Genomic DNA, 21,030 nt, shown 5'->3' with positions numbered 1-21,030 from the left:
AGTGCTGAGGAGAACCAGACGGCATAGCCCCTGATCTCAGGAAGTCACTGCCTGGCAGAAGGAAGAGAAGTATCTGAGAGGTATTCACACATAATTAAGGGCATGAAACTGATTAAAATAAATACCTAGGTCCCAAGAATATCCTTGAAATTCTTGGAGTTCATTAAGCTATCTTCCTCTGTCAGCCTCTCCTCAACTCCAGAGATGTTAGGTAACCTGCCCCAGATATTTTCTGTTATATGTCATACCAGTTCCATACATTTGAGGTGTGATCAAACATACAATGACTATTTCAATTAAAAAATTATTACAGGCCAGGGATATAGCTCATTGGCACAGGGCCTGCCTGGAAAACACAAGGTCCTGAGTTTGATTCCTGGTACCAAAAAAAAAAAAAAAATTATTAGAGTAAAAGACACATTGTCATTGATTTCTCTAAAATATGTTCCCCTTCACTTTGAATGCACGTATCCCACTGTTCTTGCCAGATTCTGAAACAGGTCTGGAAGGCCTCTTTCATGAGTATCTTTATGAGGTGTGATCTAAAAGGTGAACGCTGCTGCTGAGTGCCATCCAATGGAAACATGGGATCATAACAACATTATGGTATATCCTCATCCACCTTATTCACTGGATCTATCACTGTGCAACTTCTGGGTCTTCCTCAAAATCAAAATGATCGTGAAAGGTAAATGTTTTTTGAATATGCTCAGAACATTGGGGCTGCCATGACAGTACAACTAAAGATATGAAACAGGACTTTTAGGACTGCTTCAGAAGGTGACAAGAATGATGAGATAAATGTGTTCAAAGCAAGAGGAAGTATTGTGAAGGTTAAAGGCAATGTGTCCTTTATTGTAACGCACTTTCAAAATCTAAATATTCACTGTGGTTTTCTATCACCCCTAATGTACTAAAGGAAAGATATGGAAACTCAAGACACCTGTGTTGAAGTTCTGGGGTGTCATCCAACTGCTTGAACCTTACTGGCTCCATCTGGGAAATGGAGCTGGTACCTGTAACCCTCACAAGGATGCAGTGGGGACTTGGGGAGGTAATACAAACAAGAGGGGTCAGCATAGGGTCTGGGTAAAGTAGACACTTAATGCAGCCTTTAAGAGGGGGGGGGGTGAGGGTACACAGCTAGTTCTGGAAACCTTCCAGAAGGGATTAGACAGTCCTTCACAGAATCTCCCTGACTTATCATGAACATTCTTATAGATAGAAAAAAAAAGAAGATACAAACTCCCTCGCATATTGAGATGAAGGTTGGAGCCTTATTGCTAGAACTTGGGAAGAAATTTAACATACTACAGGACAGATGTGCAGGAAAGAAACTGAGCAAATCTAGACCTTATGTCCTGAAGCAGAGATAGTCTGCCCACCCAGGTCTGCCCCCAGACTCAGAGATCCAGGTCTATGCAAACTGCAAGGCTTGGGCAGTGACAGTGTTCCACCCGCAGGAGCCGCTCTGAGGGTCCTGGAAAGCTCCCACTCACCCTCTGTGCTCCACAGTCTCATACCCACTGCTGACTGCCGCTCCCAGAAGAAGAACTGGAGAGTGCCCAGGCAGGAAACCAAAGGCCTGCCTGTTGATAAACCCAAAGGGTGGATCGATTTCACCACATACAAGGGTACATTCAGTGGAAGAAAACCCAACAAAGGGGCCCATAAGAAAATACCAGTAAGTCATGGTGCTGCACTGCATGCAGAAGGACCAGGGCATGAGTGCTTACCTGCCCCAAAGACTCTGCTGCAGTATTTGGGGAGAGTGCCAAGATATCTTCTCTTTTGAACATGGTATACCAGACAAGGCTTCTATAATAGGAGATAACTGATAGGGACAATAAGGTGATAAGGAAAGGATGAAGGGAAACTTACACCAAGAATTGGGACTGGGGCGTGGCTCAGCGCTCATGAGGCACTGGTTCCACTCCAACGCTATAAAAAACAAAACAACAACAACAACCACACACACACACACACACACACACACACACACACACACCCCACAAATTAAAAACTAAACCCCAGAAGCAATAAGGAGCCAGGTGACATTGTAGGGAACTTGCATCACGGATATGGAGGGTCAATTTGTCAAGCCTTCTCTCAGTGCCAAAGGGACAGCAAGTGAAGACAGATATAAGGGAATACAGACCCCTGAGAACAGAGCTGACCCAGGAAATGCATTTTCCCCAAAACAATTTACCAGGTTCCAGGAAAGAGATTCAGCCCTGGACACATCCCACGTAAGGATTTGAACTTAAAAAATTGAACTAAGCAAACAAAAACTTCCAAAGATAAAAGGAAAAAAAAACCCAAAAAGCAAAAACTCATAAAAGTGACCCTGACTCTCCAAGTGAATGTCGGACACCATGCCCCCAGACCAGCTGGGATGCTCTATGGGAAGTGCTGGCCTCTCGAGCTGCTGCTTGTGGGGGGGGGGGCTTCTCAAAGGCAAAAAGGACTCTATTCAGTAAGTGTCAAAGGACCCCTGGCGATCTGTCAATTCCTTTGATTTCCTTTTTTTTTTTTTTTTTAGGAAGAAAAATATTTTTCCCTACTAATTATGGTTCCTAGGTATAAAGATCCAAAGAGACACTATATGATTTTGGGTTCCATATAATGTGGTCAATGCTCATTTTTTCCATACAAACCCATGGGGCTGTCTCGCTGTTGTAGACTGAGGGCAGCAGAAGACGTCAACTTCTGAATTTGCTGTTAACAGATTACATTCCTTGGGCCCCATTCCCTCATCAACGGTCCATAAAGCCCAGAATCCTGCTCTGCAGAGGCCACCCAGCTGCTGGATCAGAAATCCTGTGCTTGGGTGGCTTTTACAATTGTGTCCAACTGGATAGTGCTGGTGGACTCTAAGGTCAAATGCAGCTGTCACAGCACAAGTGTGCAAAGCCTGCGCCGCCTTGGTGGACTGGCCTCAGCCTGGACCCTGAACCTTAGGCCTCAGCTCCATCTTCTCAGCTCATCGACCTACAGGGCTCCGAGGAAAGTATCATTACTCACCCATCCACATGGGGAACAGATCCAGAAAGGCACGGTGTTCTGCCCACCCTCTTGGCCAGTTGCTAAAGGAGACAAGCTATGAGCCCAGGTCTGCCTGTCCACAGCTCTGTTCCTTTCAGTCACTGACCATAGCTGGGTGGACCTCAGGGGTCCTATTTTTCAGCCATGAACCTCTCAACTTTGCGTCTATGGCTAAGAGCTGGTTTGTGTGGCCCTTCCCCTTTAGACGATGAGAACAGGCCGGAGGGTGGTGTCACAGACTCTGCCCTCAGAGAGAGCAGATGTCCTTCTGGGGACCTGAAGCATTTCCAGGCCAGAAAAGGACTTAGGATTTAGTTCCAAGTGGATTACAAAGAGCTCAGGAAGACAAGTCTGATTTATAACCATCACACCTCACTGTCACCAGCTCCTGGGCCCTGGCTCCACCATGTCACAGGCTTCAGGTCTCTGGAGCCAAAGATTTCTTCAGTAAAGGGTCCACCTAGGTGTCAGCACTGCCCTGCACAGATCTCACAGCAGAGCCCTTGGACGGCTCTCAGCTACCACACTGGAAGGCAACACTAGATCCCAGTGTCATGAGCTGGGCTGGAAACAGGAGTCAGTCATGGTCAGAATGGCAGCAGCTGCTCCAGGATCAAGTAGCCCTCTGGAGCCAGCCTGGGAAGGGTGGGGACCCTGGAGCCAAGCAGTCTGGGCCAAGGGCCAACTCTGCTTCCCCTTGTTCTCAGTGACCTTAAGACAGTTCCCTGGCCTCTCTGCCCCTCTGGTTTGGCCTTGTGAGCAGGCAGCTGGAGAAAATGGTGCCCCCTTCCTGTAAGGTGAGGATGGATTAAAGCAAGCACAAGGTCACTGCTCAGTAATGGTCAGTGTGATGGAGATGACACTGGTAGAAAATGGCAGAACTAGGCCACAGAGAAAAGAGAAGCTGGACTCCACTTCCACACACTGCCCTTGTGTCCTGCCTCCCTCGCACAGAGGCCCCATGTCCTGCAGGGAGCTGCTATGCAGGGAGCACCTCAGGTAGGTGGGTCACAGCCGGGGAGCCCTGCTGCACATGCGTGGGGGCTGGCAGTTGCAGCCTGGGAATCTGCTGGTCTTGGGAAAACCGAAACTGCTCACATATGGAACCCATAAGGATTGCAGTGCCTCCCACTAACTGTGCTCTACTGCTAAGACATATGTGCTCAGAAAACAGAATTTCATGTTGCTGGTGACATGGCTCCATGTTTATGTGAAGGGGTGGGGGTTTGTACCTAGTGTGGAGATTAGTGACAGGTTATGGGCTTTGCAGTCAGCAGTTCTAAGGAACTGGTACAAGTTATTTAACTCACCTAGGTCTCCATTTCCATTTTTGGCAGGATGGGCATGATTCCAGTGTTGCAATGCTGTTGTGACAATCAGAGTTATTTTATGAAAGCTTTTACTACATCAATAATAATGACAATTATAACACTACCACTAACAACTAACATCCATCAGTATTTACTGTTTGCCAAGCATTGTGAGAAAGACTTCTCAGCCATAAGTTCATCCTTTTATTCAACAAATGTGTCTCCAGGGCCCGGCATGTTCCCTATGCCAGGAACAGTGCAGGGAACAAGACCAACACAGCCCCTGCTTTGGTGGAGCCTACAGAGATGTCAGACAGTACACAAATAACTGCACAAGTAATAATTTAATTAAAACTGTAATAAAAGAATAATGAAAGAGAAGTTCAGCCCTCCATCTGAGTAAATGCCATTATACATGTTTTCTAGATAAGAAAACTAAGGGTCAGAAGGATTAGGCAACTTGCCCAAAGCCACATAGCTGGTAAGTGGCTGAGCTGGTTCCCAAATCTCATTAAATGGAAACTACTATGCCTACAATGGCATTGGAATTTAAGAACATCTACAGAGAGCCACAAACTTCCCAGGGCTGAGTCTCTAGCTAAAGAGCCACTGCTTAGAGCAAAGGAGGAATCAGAACGCTGCTCAAGAGCAAAAAAGTTTACTTTTCCTCCATGCATTTCCATACCATGGGTCACAAAGCTTTGTGTCACCTCATTCCGGAAGGCAGCCATCAAGATGAGGGACTTTAGGACCTTCAAGAGTAGACAAATGGGCTTAAGAGTAACAAACGTTCTGTTTTTGAAAACCCAGAGTAGCAGGTGTCAGCACTAGGAGATGACCCAGTGTGATGCTGAAGAGGACCCCTGAGTGAAAAGATCAGGCGGCCACAGGGCCTGCAGCGAGAACCTGCAGACACAGCCCTTTATGCAGCGGGGCAATGGGTAGCTGGTCCACCATCCAGCAAAGCGGATTTCAAATATGAAAATCATCCCCCAAACCCAACCCAGGCTGTTAGGGCCCCACCATGCTCTTTCTCATCTTGCTCTGGTTACCCTAATGTTACTTTCACTTCACTCGTTTACATAACACTTTCATGATTCTTCCCAATGCAGCACCTATATTACTATATTTTTTAATGGCAGAAAAATATATATTATAAATCTGACCATTAAAGACATTTAGGACCTTCATGATGCTCTGTAACCAGTGTCACTATCCTGATCCAGAACACTTCCCTCACTCAGAGAGGAAATGCCAACATTTCCTCATTCCCCTTTCCAGCCTGGCAACCACTAATCTGCCCTCTATATTGATTTGCTGACCTTGGATAGTTCATGTAAATGGAATCCTACAATATGAGGCCTTTTGTGTCTCGCTTCTTTCTCATAGCATAATATTTTCAAGGCTCTGCTAAATTGTACCGCTAATCAGGGGTTCTTTCTTCTTTGTGGCTAAGCAGTAGTCTGCTGAGTGTGTATATTACTTTTTGCTTCTCTGTTTGTTATCAGGTGTTTCTACCCTTTGGCTACTGTGAACAGGCTGCTATGAACATTTGTATATTAGTTTTTGTTTGAATATCTGTTTTTTATTCTTTCAAGCACATACTTAGAGTTGAATTGCTGGGTCAAGCTGTTCTTTTTAACTTAGTTTTTTAAAGTGATATTATATCAGTTTTCAATGGAGTTAAGAAAAAAAAATAAAGTGATATTATGGATCTGATGTGCTAATTTCATGAAGAGAAACACTAGTGATTTAAGTAGGAGAGGCTACCCACAGTGCCATCTAAAATCAGCACGTGTGCACACTCCGGGAAGCTCAGCTGTGTTCCTGTGTTCACTGTCCATAGGGGCTGGGAGATAAGGCTGACCGGGTCAGGAATTACCTGAAGGGCCAAGGCCCAGTGAGAGGAAGCCAGAGGGATGAGCTTTCCATCCCTGCAGGCAAGCAAGGTTAAGCACAGCAGAGAGGAGAAGACCTGGAAGGAAGGCACAAGAGGGTCGAGGCCTCTGGTGCCACTGGAGATGACTTCAGAGTAGAGGCCCTGGGAGGAACCTGGGGCTGATCTCAAGCTGCCCACTCCTGACCCAAGTCGTCGCTCACCTTCTTGAGACTGGTTCACGAGGTATCTGAGGAGCAGAGGGCAAGTCAAGGGCAAAGGGGTTTATTCTCACGCATCCTCCAGACTTTCTCCAGCTGGGAGAGTGCCCCAGCTCAGAGACCACTGTCTGGATAATGATGGGTTGCCTGGAAAGAAGAGGACTGATCTTGGTGGGGACTTTTTATCTCTGGCTTAAATTATACATGTGCTAATGTTAACTTTGTTGTTTCCTATAATTCAAATAAGACATAAACATACTCCGAGAGAAAGAGTGTCTCCATTCATTACTGAGACCACCTCAACCAAATAAAGGTATGACCAAACCTATTTACAGTTTAAGCATCTTCCAGTTGTTTTTCTCTTAAAATCTATAGTGGTAGTTTCTACTCCAACAAGGAAGGATGCTCATCCTCAAGAATCACAATCATGATGGCTTTGTGTCAGGGAGCAGGCAGGCATCAGTCAAATTCATGGCACAAGGTTATGGAGAAAAATGTTTAGGAGCTCTGAGCAGAGAAATAGATCAGATAAACATAAGTTAACAGGAACAGCCTACCATCTGAAAATCTATCATATCATTACAGTGAAAATAAACTCAGTGAAGAAAGCAGGCATGAATATAATGAAACAGCAAATCTACACACAGCTGTAGCAGAATAAGGTGGTAAACTTTAGGGTTTCCAAAGCCTAAAAGTGTTGGTATCTTTTGACTAGGTAATGTACCTCTTAGGAATTTACTCTGAAGTAATAATTCTAAAAGAAGGGAAAACATGGTATACACAAAGGTCTTTATTATAAGGAAATCTACAAAACAACAAAAACTGTAAACACTTCATTGTCAAATAGAGAAACAGATAAGAAAATTAAAGTGCATGGAAAAAATACGGAAATATGAAGTACTGGAACACAGGATTTTAAGTGTTTTTGTTTTGTTTTGGTTTGGTTTGGTTTTTGGTACTGGGGATCAAACTCATGACCTTGTGCTTGCCAGGCAGACACTTGTGCTGCTGAGCTAAACCCTCCAGCATTAAGTGTTTTTTAAAAGTTTTATAGCATTGTTATAGTTGTTGGGATATTTTAAACAAAGGAATGTGCTAATTTTAAAATAAGATATAACTTTCTTCCAGCCATTGATATTTATTTTTCAGACAATCTTCATAGTGTAACAACACACACAGACACACACAGACAATGTAAGTATAAGTCAACAAGCACCAAACAACAGTGGTTTCTTCCCCAAATACCAGGAAATATACCCACCTCTTCTCTATTATGGTACTGGCAGACCACTGTGTGCTCTCAGCCTACATCGAGTGAAGCCTATGACTCACAGTACCTGGTAGAGCCCAAAGAGATGGTCTGGGGACCTGCCCATCCCACCAACCCACTAGGACCTATGTGTACTCCTCTGCCAGCCACCCAGAGGCCACCAGAGGTGGACCACTGACCCCATCCCAGGCTCTGTGTGATTTGTCATCTCATAGACCCCTGGAGGTGCTCAAGACACCGGATGGTACATGTTACCTCCCCTTTTCAGACTCTGCCCAGATTACAGCCTGAGACCAGGGCTCCCAGACACTTGTGGAGGGGGTTGTCAGGACAATCACCGAGTTGCTGATTCTCCGGAAGGGCCCCATTACCTGTGAGGGCCGTAGGCCTGATACTAGGAGCTGGGCACTGGAGGGAAGGCCTGTGTCCCGGGTGCTCTCAGAATGTCCCAAACCAAGCACTGGAAGTCAGAGTGCCCCTCCCACTCCTACCCATAGACCTGGGAGAGGCTGGTTTTTCCACAAATGAATGTGACAAGTACTATGCACTGGAATGGGCTATGAGATGCATATCCCAACAGACAAGTTTAGAGCAATGGTTTAGCCACACACAGGTAGCCAGGCAATAAAATTTTATGCCACAAATATCTATATTCAAAACCTTAACAAGAAGAACACACTTTTTAAAAACTTAAAAATGCAGCAGCAAAATCTGTCAACTGTCATTTTTTGGGGGGGGACCCTTTATGCTAAGATTATGCCCTGCTTATAAGTTGGTGTCTAAATTTTCCTTTCTGTAGGAAATGATGTTGATAGTTTATTTTTTCACTTCTTGACATTAAAAAAAAAAAAAAAAAAAAAAGCTGGCAGCCTCCGGAGAGTCTCCAAAGCTTCTTTTTGAAGTTTCATTTGCCCATGAAACTCTGTGTCTGGGCCTCTGGCCTGAGATCACACATGGTTTCTCTGGCAGAAGGCAGCCTTGGAGTGGCACAGGGTGAGCCAGAGCTGAAAACTCCCGAGGGTGGCATCTGTGCAAGCGAAGCAAGATGGCCAGGGAGGGGGCAGCTTTGTGCTGCTGCAGGGTGGAGAACCTTTTACACTTGAAGAAGATTTGAGGGCTGAGTATGTTAGGAATTTAGATCTGGCACAAGTCTCAAGCTTGAGTTCATTTTGTCCCTCATTTTTCCTGCCAGTATACAGATTACCCAGAGGTTCATCACCTCAACACTAATCCGATCAGCACCTTGAGGCCTAGGACTGTCCTCTACCAGATGCCAAACAGCAAGGCCCAACCTGTGCCCACCTCAAGAGGCACCTCCCAGCTGTCATATAGATTGCTAAGAACGGCTGTGGGAAACCACCACCATGGAACCCCAGGTTTTTCCCCAGTGGGGTACTGCCCCCTAGACTTTCCCATTCCCTTTAGGGTTTCCCCACAGTTGCTGCCCACCCAAACCCCAGCTGTCCTCTTTGAGGGTACCCTGCCTCCCAATGAACAGCCTGGTCTCCTGGCCCTATCTATCTGCACTAGTTTTCCATCCTCCTCTCCAGGACTTGCCTGGTGACAAGGCCAGCCTGTTCTCCATATCACTGTACTCCTTACCTCCATCAGGGACTCCTTGGCCAGTCCTATGCTTATCTATGTACCTTCAATGTCTGTCATAATTTTTTAAGGTTTAAAAACATATTTTTTAAATGTTTATTCTAGAAAACACAAAACAGTATAACTGAAGAGTAACTACCTATAATGTGATTGCTGAGAGGTAATCAGGACGGAGGTACAGCCCTCATCTAAACACATACTTCCATCTGGGCTGAGCACATACTGCTAAGTGGTCCTGGTGGGTTGTTCTATGGCTTGAAGGCTCAAGGGTTCCCTCTTCCACGGAGTGCACAGGTGCCAGGCTGTGTAAGCACCAAGGAACTGTTTTAAATGCTGGCACTGTTTTAAGAGGCTTTGTGAAGGCCCATGCAAGTAAATAGGGTGTCATACTGTCAGATGTCCTGTTAGGGCAAGCCTTGGTGTCATCTCCAAGTTATTCCCCAAAAAGAAGATGGCAGGTGGCACAAGGATGCAGATTTGTATCTATTTTAATATGCATTAGAAAGCCAGGAGCTCATCAAATGGTAGAAATCACAAGTACGAGTAAAACAGATTTAAAGAGAAAAGATGAGCTAATAGAAATTAGGAAGGTAGTCACAAATGCCTAAGGTCTGGGGACAGCTCTGCCATCCTACTGTACCTTCCAGGAAGCTGCTCTATCCATGCAGACCCAGAGGCCTGGGTCACATGCATGCGGTGGTGACTGGGTGAAGCCCCATGCCTGCCTGGACTTATTTGCACACGTCTCTGCACACGTCTTTTCCTCCCCTTTACCCTTGCTCTGCCGAACCACCCACCCTCTTTGGTCCATCTGCTAGTCACAGGTGGCCCAGGGCAGATCTCATAGATACTGGGACACATCATTGGCTATTTGGCACCTACTTTCTGACTGGTCTGTCTTTCTGGTCCTGCCTGCCTGGGCTGATCTTGCAGCAGCACAGCTATGCGTGTAGTAGGCTGGGCTTGGGAGCACTTGTGCAGTTGCTGAGTAGGGGTTCCCTCCTAAGAAGGGGCCTAAGTGGCAGTGGCCTGAAGAAGCTAGCTTTGGCCTTGGCAGTGAAAACCTCCTAAGGCCTCACTCATCAGTGTGGCCCAGGAATGGAAGTTTGGCGATTTCTTCCAGCTTTTGCCCCTGCCAGCAGCTTGCTAGAGACTGCAAGATGGCTTGTCAACTCTTGCTTGGTCAGGTCTGTCTCATGTCAGCAGAGGACAGTGTGACCCACCTTTTGGCCAAACCTGCCTCTGAGGGGCGAGTCCAGACAGCACACTGTTGCCCTGAGGTCTGGCCTTGGCTCTCAGGGAAGGATCATCTTCCATCCCTTGTAAGGGCACAGAGCTGAAAGGCAGGGCCCATGCCCCAGCAGCAAATTACAGAGAAAGAGAATGGGATCCTGTGGGATCTAGCTAATTTCAAACCTGTGATCCTGTGTCTCTAGGATCAAAATAAGGAAGAGAAGAGTTCAGATTCACTTTGAGTGGTACATACACATAGTCCTAAGGAAGCTGAGGCAACAGGATGGCTTAAACCTAGGAGTTCCAGGTAGCCTGAACAACATAGTAAGACCCTGTCTCAAAAAAAAGAAAAACAAAGTCCTATTTTTGGTCATTTCTGTGACCATCTCATCTGTTTCCACAGTGCTAACCATTGAGATTATTCTTCCATTTTGGAGTCCACTAAAGTCACCACTCTGTCCCCTCCAGGATGATGACAAGCCAGGCATGGTGGCACATGCCTGGAACCCTAGCACTTGGGAGGCAAAGGCAGGACAATTGCCATGAGTTGTAGGGCAGCCTGGGCTACACAGTGAGCTCAAGGCCAACCTAAACTACAGTGAGACCCTGCCTCAAAAACCCAAAAAATGAAAACAAACAAAAGGGTGACGACAAAGGGGAAGAGAAGCCCAAAGGAGGAAGAGTACAGCACAGTGTTACAAACCCCTGATACACCTCCCAGCAACAGCAAGAAGGAGCATGCATTGGAATGAGGCAGACTGAGCCCAAAGGGATGACGAAAGTGAAGGCTCAAAATGCAGCGTCTTCTAGGGCCAACGGTGGACACAGCATCCCATGTGCTGCCTCTACTGCACCCTGGCAATGACCCTACTGCCCCAAACTGTTGCGATCCATAGGCAGAGCAATAAGGCTCCCGGAGGCTGCAGAGCTCCCCCGAGGCAGTAGGACTTGGACTCCACCCCTGCAGTGCTAGGCGGAGAGGGTGAGGATGCCTGTAAAAGTTCCCAGCAGGTTCAGGGAAGAGGGCAAGAAACAGAAAAGTCCATGAAGCTCCCAGTTCTTGCTTCCTACTTGGCCGTTCTCCTGTGACACCAAATCACCTCTGTGGCTATGGGCCTTCCTGGCTGGCAGGGCCAGCAAGCCAGCTTCACTCGGACCTCCTTGCTGGGCGGCCACCTCTACCACACAGTGGGCAGAGGCTCTCTGGACTGCCACACCAGGGACTCCCAACCTGGGGTCGCATTGGGTGATGATGGTTACTACTACTCTGTCAAGGTTTATTGGAGCTAAAAACATGGAATGGTTTATTGTCTCCAACATTCACTCCCCAATTTCCACATCAGATCCCTAAATGAAATCTGGGCCAGAGTCTGCAACTTTGCAGTCATTTTCCATGATTACAACAGTCTAGTGACAAAACTTCAAGATTTAAGACTAGGTTTTGCTTATTTGAAAACTTGACTCAACTCCCTTCCAAATCCATCTGGGTTCTCCTTTCGTCTCCTCCCCATTCTGCCAGCTGTTTAAGGTTCCAAGAGCTAGAGGCAGGCTGAGGGAGAGGATGGTGCACTCTACTGAGCACCCTGTCTTTGTCTTCTGAAATGTTCTCCTAAGCCTTTCAGCGACTAGCAGACCCAGCATGAAGCCCGCCCTCTCAAGATCTGTTCACAGGAGCCCCTGTTCAGTGGGGCAGGGTCCCTGGTCAGGACCCTCTGATGATGTGGCTCCTCAACATGAACGTTGACCTGAGAGCTCTGTCCAACTCTACTCAGCCCCCTGTTCTACAAAGCACATGTTCCTGACCCCTTTTCTGGGTTACGTGGTTCTGCAGCCCCTTTCCGTCTGCCAGCCTCAGAAAATTCTGGGGTGGTTCCTGTCCTGTTAGGACCACTGAGAACTGGAACAAGAGGGTTGGCCACTCTTTCCAGTGCCCAAATCCTTCCAAATCCTGGACTCCGCAGGCTTCCACCTTCATAAATCCCTATTTTAGAGACCAGTTTTTGTGTCCAATAGGACTCAACGTGCCAGTGTCCCCATCTTATTCCTGCCCACCAGGGGCAGGGGATTGGAAACACATGGCCGCCTCTAAGCTCAGCTGCTCAGCTGCTGGGACACTCCCAGGTTCCCCTGGGCTGAGGCCTGAAGTGCAGCACATACCCAGTGCCTCCCGCAGGAGGCACACCTGTCTCACCTCAGCACCACTCAGCTGCAAATCCTGGCCTCCTTACTGCAGCACACCCCCAGCTGGGGCCCCACCCAGCCACCTCTGAATCAATGGGCAGGAACTGGGGTGGGAGAATCTGCACTGGGCTGGGCAAGGGATCACAGTCCAGTTTTGTTCTGACAAACTACACAGTTACTTTAGGCTGTTCATTAGCCTAAAATTAGCTGTGACTTTGTTAACAAGGAGTACATTTATTTTTACTTGTACAAGCAGCTACTTTATATACATATACATATATATATATATATATATATATATATATATATATACACTGTAACAAAGTAAGAAGATCTGAGCCAGATCCTGCACTGTGACCCCAGGCAAGACTATATGATGGAGATTACAATCATCACAGCCCATCAAGAAAGGAAGAAAAATGTTAAGAAAACTTCACTTCCTACCTACACAGCACGGCCATAGACTTCGCAGTACTCATAGCTATTATCACCACTTACAAACACTTTCAAAATCTAGAGTCAAGAAAAGGTAATGAGGAGGGTCTTGGTGTGGTGAGGACCCAGGCCCTCAACTCAGGGTGCTCCAGGCTGCTCCCAGCTCTGCTGAGGAGCCTAGCACAGCATCAAGGCAGGCCGAGAAGACACATTTTGTTGAGTGGGTATTCTTTTAATTCCACAGTTCTATTTACTTGCCACATATTATTAATGAGGTGTCCTCATTAGAATTTAAGCTGCATTTAGTCTAGAAACCAAAACTGACTGTGGAGGTAGGGGCCCCATCCATGTAGGGCAACTGGCCGACAGGACAGGGCTGCTGTCTCATGGTGGCTGGCGGCACTGGATGTAGCTGGATGGTGGCTGTGAATGCTTTCTTTCTCGAGTGAAGCTCCTCTCTGTGCATGCTGAGTCACGGCATTCACGGGGGGCATGGGACAAGAGCGTTTACTAAGTAGATCCCAGGCATGGGTCATGGAGCCCTGCAGGCACGGGAGGCTGGGCCGGGCCAACATTCAGGCAGAAAAGGGACATGAAACTGGCTCCTCCAAGTTTCTTAGACCCCCACAGTCGGTGTTGGTGGGGGTTGGGGGAGGCAGATGAACATCTGACCACAGACCTTGGCAGGAAAGAGTAGGCCCAAAATAGGCCAAGTGTCTGGGGTGTCAGCTGAGATTCACCCCTTCCAGCAAGTCACGGCTCAAGCATTCTGTTTACAAATGCTTCTGCACACATAGAAACTGGGACTGTCTGAGCTCCACATTAAAGAGGGGAGGGTGGTGGGCAGGAAGGGTCCCCTAGGGTGGATTTCAAGGTGTAGAAAGACTCTCTGAAAATTGAGGGGGCCAACACCCTGGCTTTCCAGAGAGACCTGGCAGAGATGAAAGGTGAGGGCAGGACAGGGGCTTGTCCTCACTAGGTCCACCCCACCGCCCGCAGCCTCAGCCTGGTGGGCAGCAGAAAAGGGGATGGACATCTGCTGGAGAAGGCACCGCTGCAGGGGAGGAAGATGCCACCTGGCCCCCTAAGCTTGCTCTAGAGCAGTGAGAGAATCAGACGCAGCTGAATGGGGCACTTCCCACTGAGGCTGTGCGGCTCTTCCCAGAGCTACCAGGAGGACGGTGCCACCATAGAAGTTGGGGATGGTTCTGTACCCAGGGCATGCCCCTGCCAGGCTGCTCAGCTCTCCCCTGGGGGCACTGAGTTGGGGGTCAGGAAGAAGGGCATCTTGCCCTCCTGCTAGGCTAGGCTGCTCTCTTGGCCACTGGCCCCGAAGATGTGTAAGGGAAGAGAGTCAGTGCTGACCATGGGCCAGCCACACAGTGAAGCGCCCGATACACATGTTCTCAGTGGTCATAAGAATGCTGTGAGGTTTTACAGAGGGACACTCTTGAGCCCAGAGGACTGCTGTGGACAAGGAAACACTGGACTGAAACTCAAAAGTCTGTCTAGGGCCCACACTCCAAACCAGCAGACTAGCCTGCCCAATAGGATGATGATGACAATGATGACAATGTCAATGGATCAATAAAATGAAGAACTTCCATGGGGTAAGCAGCTTGCTGCCTGTAATTTCACACTCAAGTCTAACCCATAATACAAGTTTATCTGTGATCTAGAAAGGGGGAAATGAAGGCACACACTGCAAGCTACTTACTCAAGATGGACCAGCTACAAGGGCCAGCCCTGGGTTTGGCACTAGTCCCATCATTGTGCCACCAGGCTCTTTGCTTTTGCTAATAGCAATACTGGCTGGTACCCCCACTAGCACAGGCCTAGCTCTTGGCTGGATATAGGAGCCTCAAGGCAATGAGGTGGCCCAGTCACCCTTCCACCCTGCCAGGAGGGAAGAGCACCAAGCACACTCTCATGGAAGCTGAAGATGGAATGTGAAGCAAGTCAGGGCAGTGACTTGGAAGGTGTTTCATTGTTTTGGTGGTTAAGGGATAGAAGGAATTTAAGTAAGGCAATTATCTTTTGCATGGACCAGGAAAGCAAGTGGGAATCAGGACATGTTGATAACATTGGTCAAGTGAACCTTGGTTCACAGTTCAGACATTACCATATTGCATAAACACTGCCTTTTGCCAGGGTCAGTGACACCAAAAGAGGGAAAAAGCAAAACAGACAGTTTCTAGGAATTAGGTGAAGAAAGCCCACTCCCCACATCACACCAACCCCCAGTCAGCTATCCAGGCACCCCACACACAAAGCAGCTATCAGGGGTCATGGTCACTGGTGGATCAGTCTGGACTTGTGGTCCTCCAGGAAACTTTTTAGCACTAAATGCAAATTCCAGGCCACACCCTCGACCTCAGCATCACAAACTCAGGGGGAGGCCCTGCTAAAGGTTTCTGTAAACTCAGTTCATAGTACCATGGACCAAGGTGGGCTGAAGTGGTGGCCCAGAGGAATCCAACTATGCTGTGTCAGGTATATGTGCAGCTGACCTTGGCAGTGGCCCTGGGCAGATAGCACTATCTCACAGATAAAGGAACAGGGTAGGGAGCCTCCCTATATCACCCGCTTCACACTGCTGGAAGCCTAAGTACATGGACTTTGGATTCCAGAGGCCCAGATCCAAATCCAGACTGCACAGATGTTGCTTCCCTCACCTTACTGTGCTGTCACCTCATCAGCTGCAGTGGACAGCAGGCTGGGACCACTCCTGGAAGGTCCTGTTTTGAGGATTTGATGTGACAATTCACGTAGAAGGCCTCCTTTGGAGCCAGGCTCACAGGAGTGCACAACAAATGTCAACATGCTTGTGACAGAGAGGCCTTGGAGCACCCAGGGCCGATGTGATGAGGCTCAGGCACCAGTCTCACAGGAGAGCCCCTGAAACTAGTTTAGTGCCATTTACAAAGATCTCTATCAGAAGTCTAGGACCTTAGCTGGTGATGAGAAGCAACAGATGAGGAATGAGGGGCTGGGAAGGGAAAGTATGTGCCAGGGAGGGCTGGAAATGCAGCAACAAGCACAGCTGCCTGGGGTTTATGATATTCCTGCGAGAAATGGCACCCCACCCCAACACCCCACAGGCAAGTCAGTGTATTCAACATGACTGAGTACCTAGGAGAGGCCAACAGTGTGAACAGCCGGTGTGCATGTGCAGCTGTGTGTGTCTGTGGCCTGTGGGATAGGGCTCACAGATGGATAGGAAGTTTAAAGCACTGCATGTGCAAAGCAACTGTCTTGCAGTTTTCCAGGTATCTAGTCAATTACTTGACATGTCTCACTCTGGGCCCTAGGAACCCAGAGGCCGAGCTATAGATCCCTGGGTGCCAGACCACCATTGTTCACCTGCGACCCAATGTGTGGCGGTTAACTCAGTTCCTACATCTGGAAATTGGGAAATAAAGAACCCACTTCACAGGGCTGAAGATCAGTGAGTGCTCAGTACCGGCTGAGAGTATTCTGCATGTGTGCACATTGTCTTCCCACAGCTTGCTTTCCACAGTCTTAAAGACTTTCCACTTTGCTGAAGCAGACTTCCCATATGGGCTGTGGGTAAAGGAAGAGGCAGATAATCAATCCTGTTAGCATGGTTCAAGGTGGTGGTGTTGAGATAATGACAGATACACAAACCAAAACAGGAAAATTCTCCAGAAATACATAAAGTGACTGATGACCTTCAGAGGAGCGAAGATAATGGGGACTCCAAATTATTGCAGGAAGACAGCAGGCACTTGTGGATCTCCCACTGTGTCCCAAAGAGCCATTCTCAAAACCCTACTTCTTCCTCTGAACACACATCCTGTCATTCTTGCCACTTCCTGAAGCAGTTCTGGAAATCCTCTTTCATGAGTGTCTTTATGAGGTATAAAAAACACAATGAATGCCATTGCCAAGTGCTGGGCCATAAAATGGCAGCTCATAAAAACATCACGGCGTGTCCTCATCCTCCTTAGTCACTAGATCTGGCCCCATATGACTTCTGGTTCTTCCCCAAAGTCAAAATGACCATGAAAGGTAAATGCTTTCGACTGATTCAGGATGTCAAGGCAGCCATGAATGCACAACTAAAGACCCTCCACAAAGGAGGACGTCTAGAACTGCTTCAGAAAGCGGCAAGGACGATGGATGTGTTCAAAGCTAAGGTGAGTCCTTTGAAGGGGATGAATGCCAACTTGTCTTTTACTGTGCTAAATTTTTAAGAGTCATCATAGTTTTCACTCATATCTCATAAACAAAGACACTGAGACTCAAGGAGGCAAGATGAATTCAGAACTCACATGGTTAATAAGTGGCAGGGGTGCAATTTAAAGCCAGGCCTGCCAACTCCCTATACCACCAAGTCAGCCATGGCCCAGCAGGGAGGTGACTGTCAACATGCCGGCCCTCTCTCCCTTCCTACCATCTCATCTGCTGGCGCCTGCCTGTGGTCAGCCCTAACCTGAAGCCAGAAGGCAAGAGAGCTCATTGAGGCAACCTACATAGGTCAGCCTGCGGGCACTGGGCAGGGTGCCAAAGAGCACATCTAGGTGGTACACAGAGAGCATTCAGCTCTCCAGGGTTTCAGGCCGCCCTCAGAGCTCGGACTTATCTGGCCCTGTCCACGGAGGGCAAAGGGAGGGCAGGGGCTGGCTCACAGGGCTCCCCAAAGGTCTTGTGTGGAGTTTCTGGAACTCCTCACCCCAGACCTGTAGTCAGAGACCTCCCTGCTGCACTCCCACTGGCTGGTCATGAGCACATCTCTGCCTGTGAACCCCTGCTCTCATTCCTGGGGCACGCGTTCCATCAGAGATTTGGAAAACCTATTATCTGCTCAGCTGCCTCCCTGTGATCTGGAAAGGTAAACAAGGCCAGGGACAGCCTGAGTGCTCTTTGGGATAAGAGTTTCAGCAGGTATCTGTGAGGGGCTACGATCCTCCCCCACGTCATTAAAACTGTCCTCAGTTCCTCATCACCTATTTGGGACAAGGGTCTTGGCCAACAGATCAGGTTCCAGAAATGACAAGGTTTTTAATAAATTTATATTGGATGGGGATGATGTTAAGTACCTTTGGAAAATTTCTGTGAAGTCTTTGTTATAAAGAAACAAAGAAAGCCAGCAAACTATGAGTTGAGTCTCTATGCTTGCTGGTCCTCAGTCTCCCCTCTTGGGGCTGGGGCCCAGCTTAGCTGCAGGACAAGAGAGCTGGGATGAGGCTGAATGAACACTCCTTAAATCACTGTGCAGAGACAAAATGAAAACCAGTAAATTAAAAGATTTAGCAAATGGGCTTTGGGTAAATTGACCTTGAGCCCAAACTCTGGTGCTCAGGTGGGCCTTAGTAAGTACTCACTGACTGAATAACAAACGTGTTTGACTGTCAGATGATGTCCACAGTTGAGGACAGGTGCTATCTGACTTTGTCCCTGACAGGTGGGTTAAGAAGTCAGGAATGAAATGGATCACAGGTGAGCCAAAAGCAGGCTCTCAGAGCTGCTTTTAAATTGAGCCCACACCTCATTCTAACATTTGGACCCATTTGTCTGCCAAGTGTTTAACAGACAGTGTCCTCGGAGGATTTTCCATGGGGCCTGCATATTCTTTGTGACACTGGCAGTAGCGCTGCCTTGGAAACTTCCTGCAAACACAGGTCTCCTAGCTTCTCCTCACCAGAACCAGAGAACATGTGCCTGCTCCCTCAGCATGGAGCAGCTGGTCACAAGACCGACACACGCCTCCAAGGGAGGAGGGACCAGCTGGCTTACTCTCAACTTAGAGGCAGCTGTTACGACATCTGGGTGGATGGAAGCTCCTGGCAGTTGCACAGGCTTCCTGATGCTCCAGGCCTCCCCAAGACCAGCTGATCCTGACAGGAGGGGCTTTGCCTTTTCATCCCTCAGTCATGGGTCACCCTCACTGGAGCCTTGATGACTAAAACTGCCATACTTTCTTGAATCTGAGAGGACATCCTCAGTTGTAAAATGTGTTATTTCCTTGCAGAAAGAAAAAAGTTGCCAAATAGACTACGGTATGACATTGATTGTGAGGTTCATCCTGATTCCGCAAATCTTAAAACAAGAAAAAGAAATGTGTTAGAATTGACATCCAGTTTGTTTTCAGGATGACTGTCTTCCCCCTAACTTGACTCAGGTTTTAAGCACAGTCTTTTTACTTCCTAGCTTCTTGATCTGGTGCTAATAACTTCAGTTTCCTAAGCCTCAGTGTCTTATTAGTAGAATGGAGTCATAATATCTCCCTCACAGAATCCTAAGAGGTATATTAGATTTCATTCATTATGGAAAAAGTACCTGAGATAATCCACTTATAAAGACAAAAGGCTTATTTTGGTTCATAGCTTCACAAGTTTCAGTCCATGGTCATTTGATTCTCTTGCTTTGGACCTGTAGCAGCATAATATGTCGTGGCAGGAGGATGTGGCAAAGGAAGTCTGTTTACTTCAAGGCCATCAGAAAGCAAAGAGATAAGAAGTGGATGGGCTGGAACCCCAATAGCTCCTTCAAGGGCACATCCCTAGTGTTGTAACTTCCTCCCAACAGGCCTCTCCTCTTAAAGGCTCCACCACCCCCAATAACAAGGTGGGACCTAAGCCTTCAGTATATGGGAGATAGCCAAGGTCCAAAGTAAAACGAGGATAAAATGAATTAAAATAAAATAAAAGGTTGATGCACTCAACATTTTATAACAAGATGCATGAGAACAACATATTTCTTTATCTTCTAGTGCCCAGGTAGTACCCTGAGATGAACCCATCTATGACTTCCTAGGACTGATATTTCTAAACAGACTATGACCAAGAGCAGGCAGACCCTGGACTAAGAAGCACCAGTTGTCAACAGCTTCATGGTGGGCACCAACAACAGAGGGAGGGCAGGAGGACAGGTGAGAAGATAAATTCCACTTGGATGTGGGAAGCTCCAGTTTCTTAGATAAGGAACAGACCGTACTGAACCAATCTCTCTGGTTAACAATGACATATTTTGGACCGTATATTGAAAACAAGTACTTTGCACTACTAGAAAAGAACCAAAAGCAGAGATGCTGAAGGAGACATGGTCCCTGAAGAAAGAACGGGGGCACTTCCTACTGCGTGGAGCTGCACAGAACAACAGACCTGTAATAGTAATAGCAGTCGCACTTCTAAGATGAAAAACTGAATTCTCACGCTGGAAATTGAGAGGAAGAGGTAAAAGAAAAGTGAGAGCTACAGAAGTGTCATCTCCAATATTAATGCACAAATTGCCCTCAAATTCTTAGCTAACCTGCAGGTAGAGAAGGACTCTAAGGACTACCACAGGAATCGATGTAGGAGGAATTTTGTGAAAATAAATTTGGAATTTGAGTCCTGACAAGTTAGAATGGTTTGGCAGATACTTAAGCTTTTGATTTAATGCCACGAAGGCCATGTCTATGGTAATACCAGGACGAAAGATAATGCCTAACACTATGAGAAAAAACAAAAATGAACCTAGCTCAACAAAGCCTAAACACCAAGCTCCATAAAATCAAGTAACTTAATTGCCTGCTAGAACAAAATAACATTCTTTAAAAGAAGACATTATGATACAGTCTCTTCAATGTACTACCCCCAATATCCAGTATACAACGGAACTATAGACATGTAAAGACACAGGAAAATGTGATCCACAGTCAGGAGAGAACAAATCAACAAAGTCAGGTCTACCTCTGACACAGATGTTAAAACCAGTAGACAAAGACTTAAAAATGAGTATTATAAACACACATGGAATTTTCAGGAAATGAAGGACAGGATGAATGGCTGGATACAGAACCCCAGAAGAGAAATGAGAACCATAAAAATAATATGAATGGAAATTCTAGAG

The 21,030-nt window shown here is 47.2% G+C and overlaps 1 protein-coding gene across 18 annotated transcripts in view; it reads right to left on the bottom strand.

The window, feature by feature from the left end:
* The window catches only part of Ralgps1 (Ral GEF with PH domain and SH3 binding motif 1), a 266,014-nt gene that overhangs the window by 61,241 nt on the left and 183,743 nt on the right, over positions 1-21,030 (bottom strand). For 13 of the 18 annotated variants that reach the window (XM_063227834.1, XM_063227863.1, XM_063227922.1 and 10 more), the window contains one exon: positions 4,356-4,409. The exons of the other annotated variants lie outside the window; for them this stretch is intronic. In XM_063227834.1, the coding sequence (XP_063083904.1) occupies positions 4,356-4,409 (54 nt within the window). The remainder of the gene's footprint in view (positions 1-4,355; positions 4,410-21,030) is intronic. 18 annotated transcript variants of the gene reach the window in all.

Source organism: Cavia porcellus, unplaced genomic scaffold (assembly GCF_034190915.1).
Source record: "Cavia porcellus strain 051 isolate PalLab524CR breed Dunkin Hartley unplaced genomic scaffold, mCavPor4.1 scaffold_1, whole genome shotgun sequence".
Taxonomy (NCBI): Eukaryota; Metazoa; Chordata; class Mammalia; order Rodentia; family Caviidae; genus Cavia; species Cavia porcellus.
Note: the sequence above shows the minus strand (reverse complement) of the source record. Positions and strands in the feature narration are given on the sequence as shown.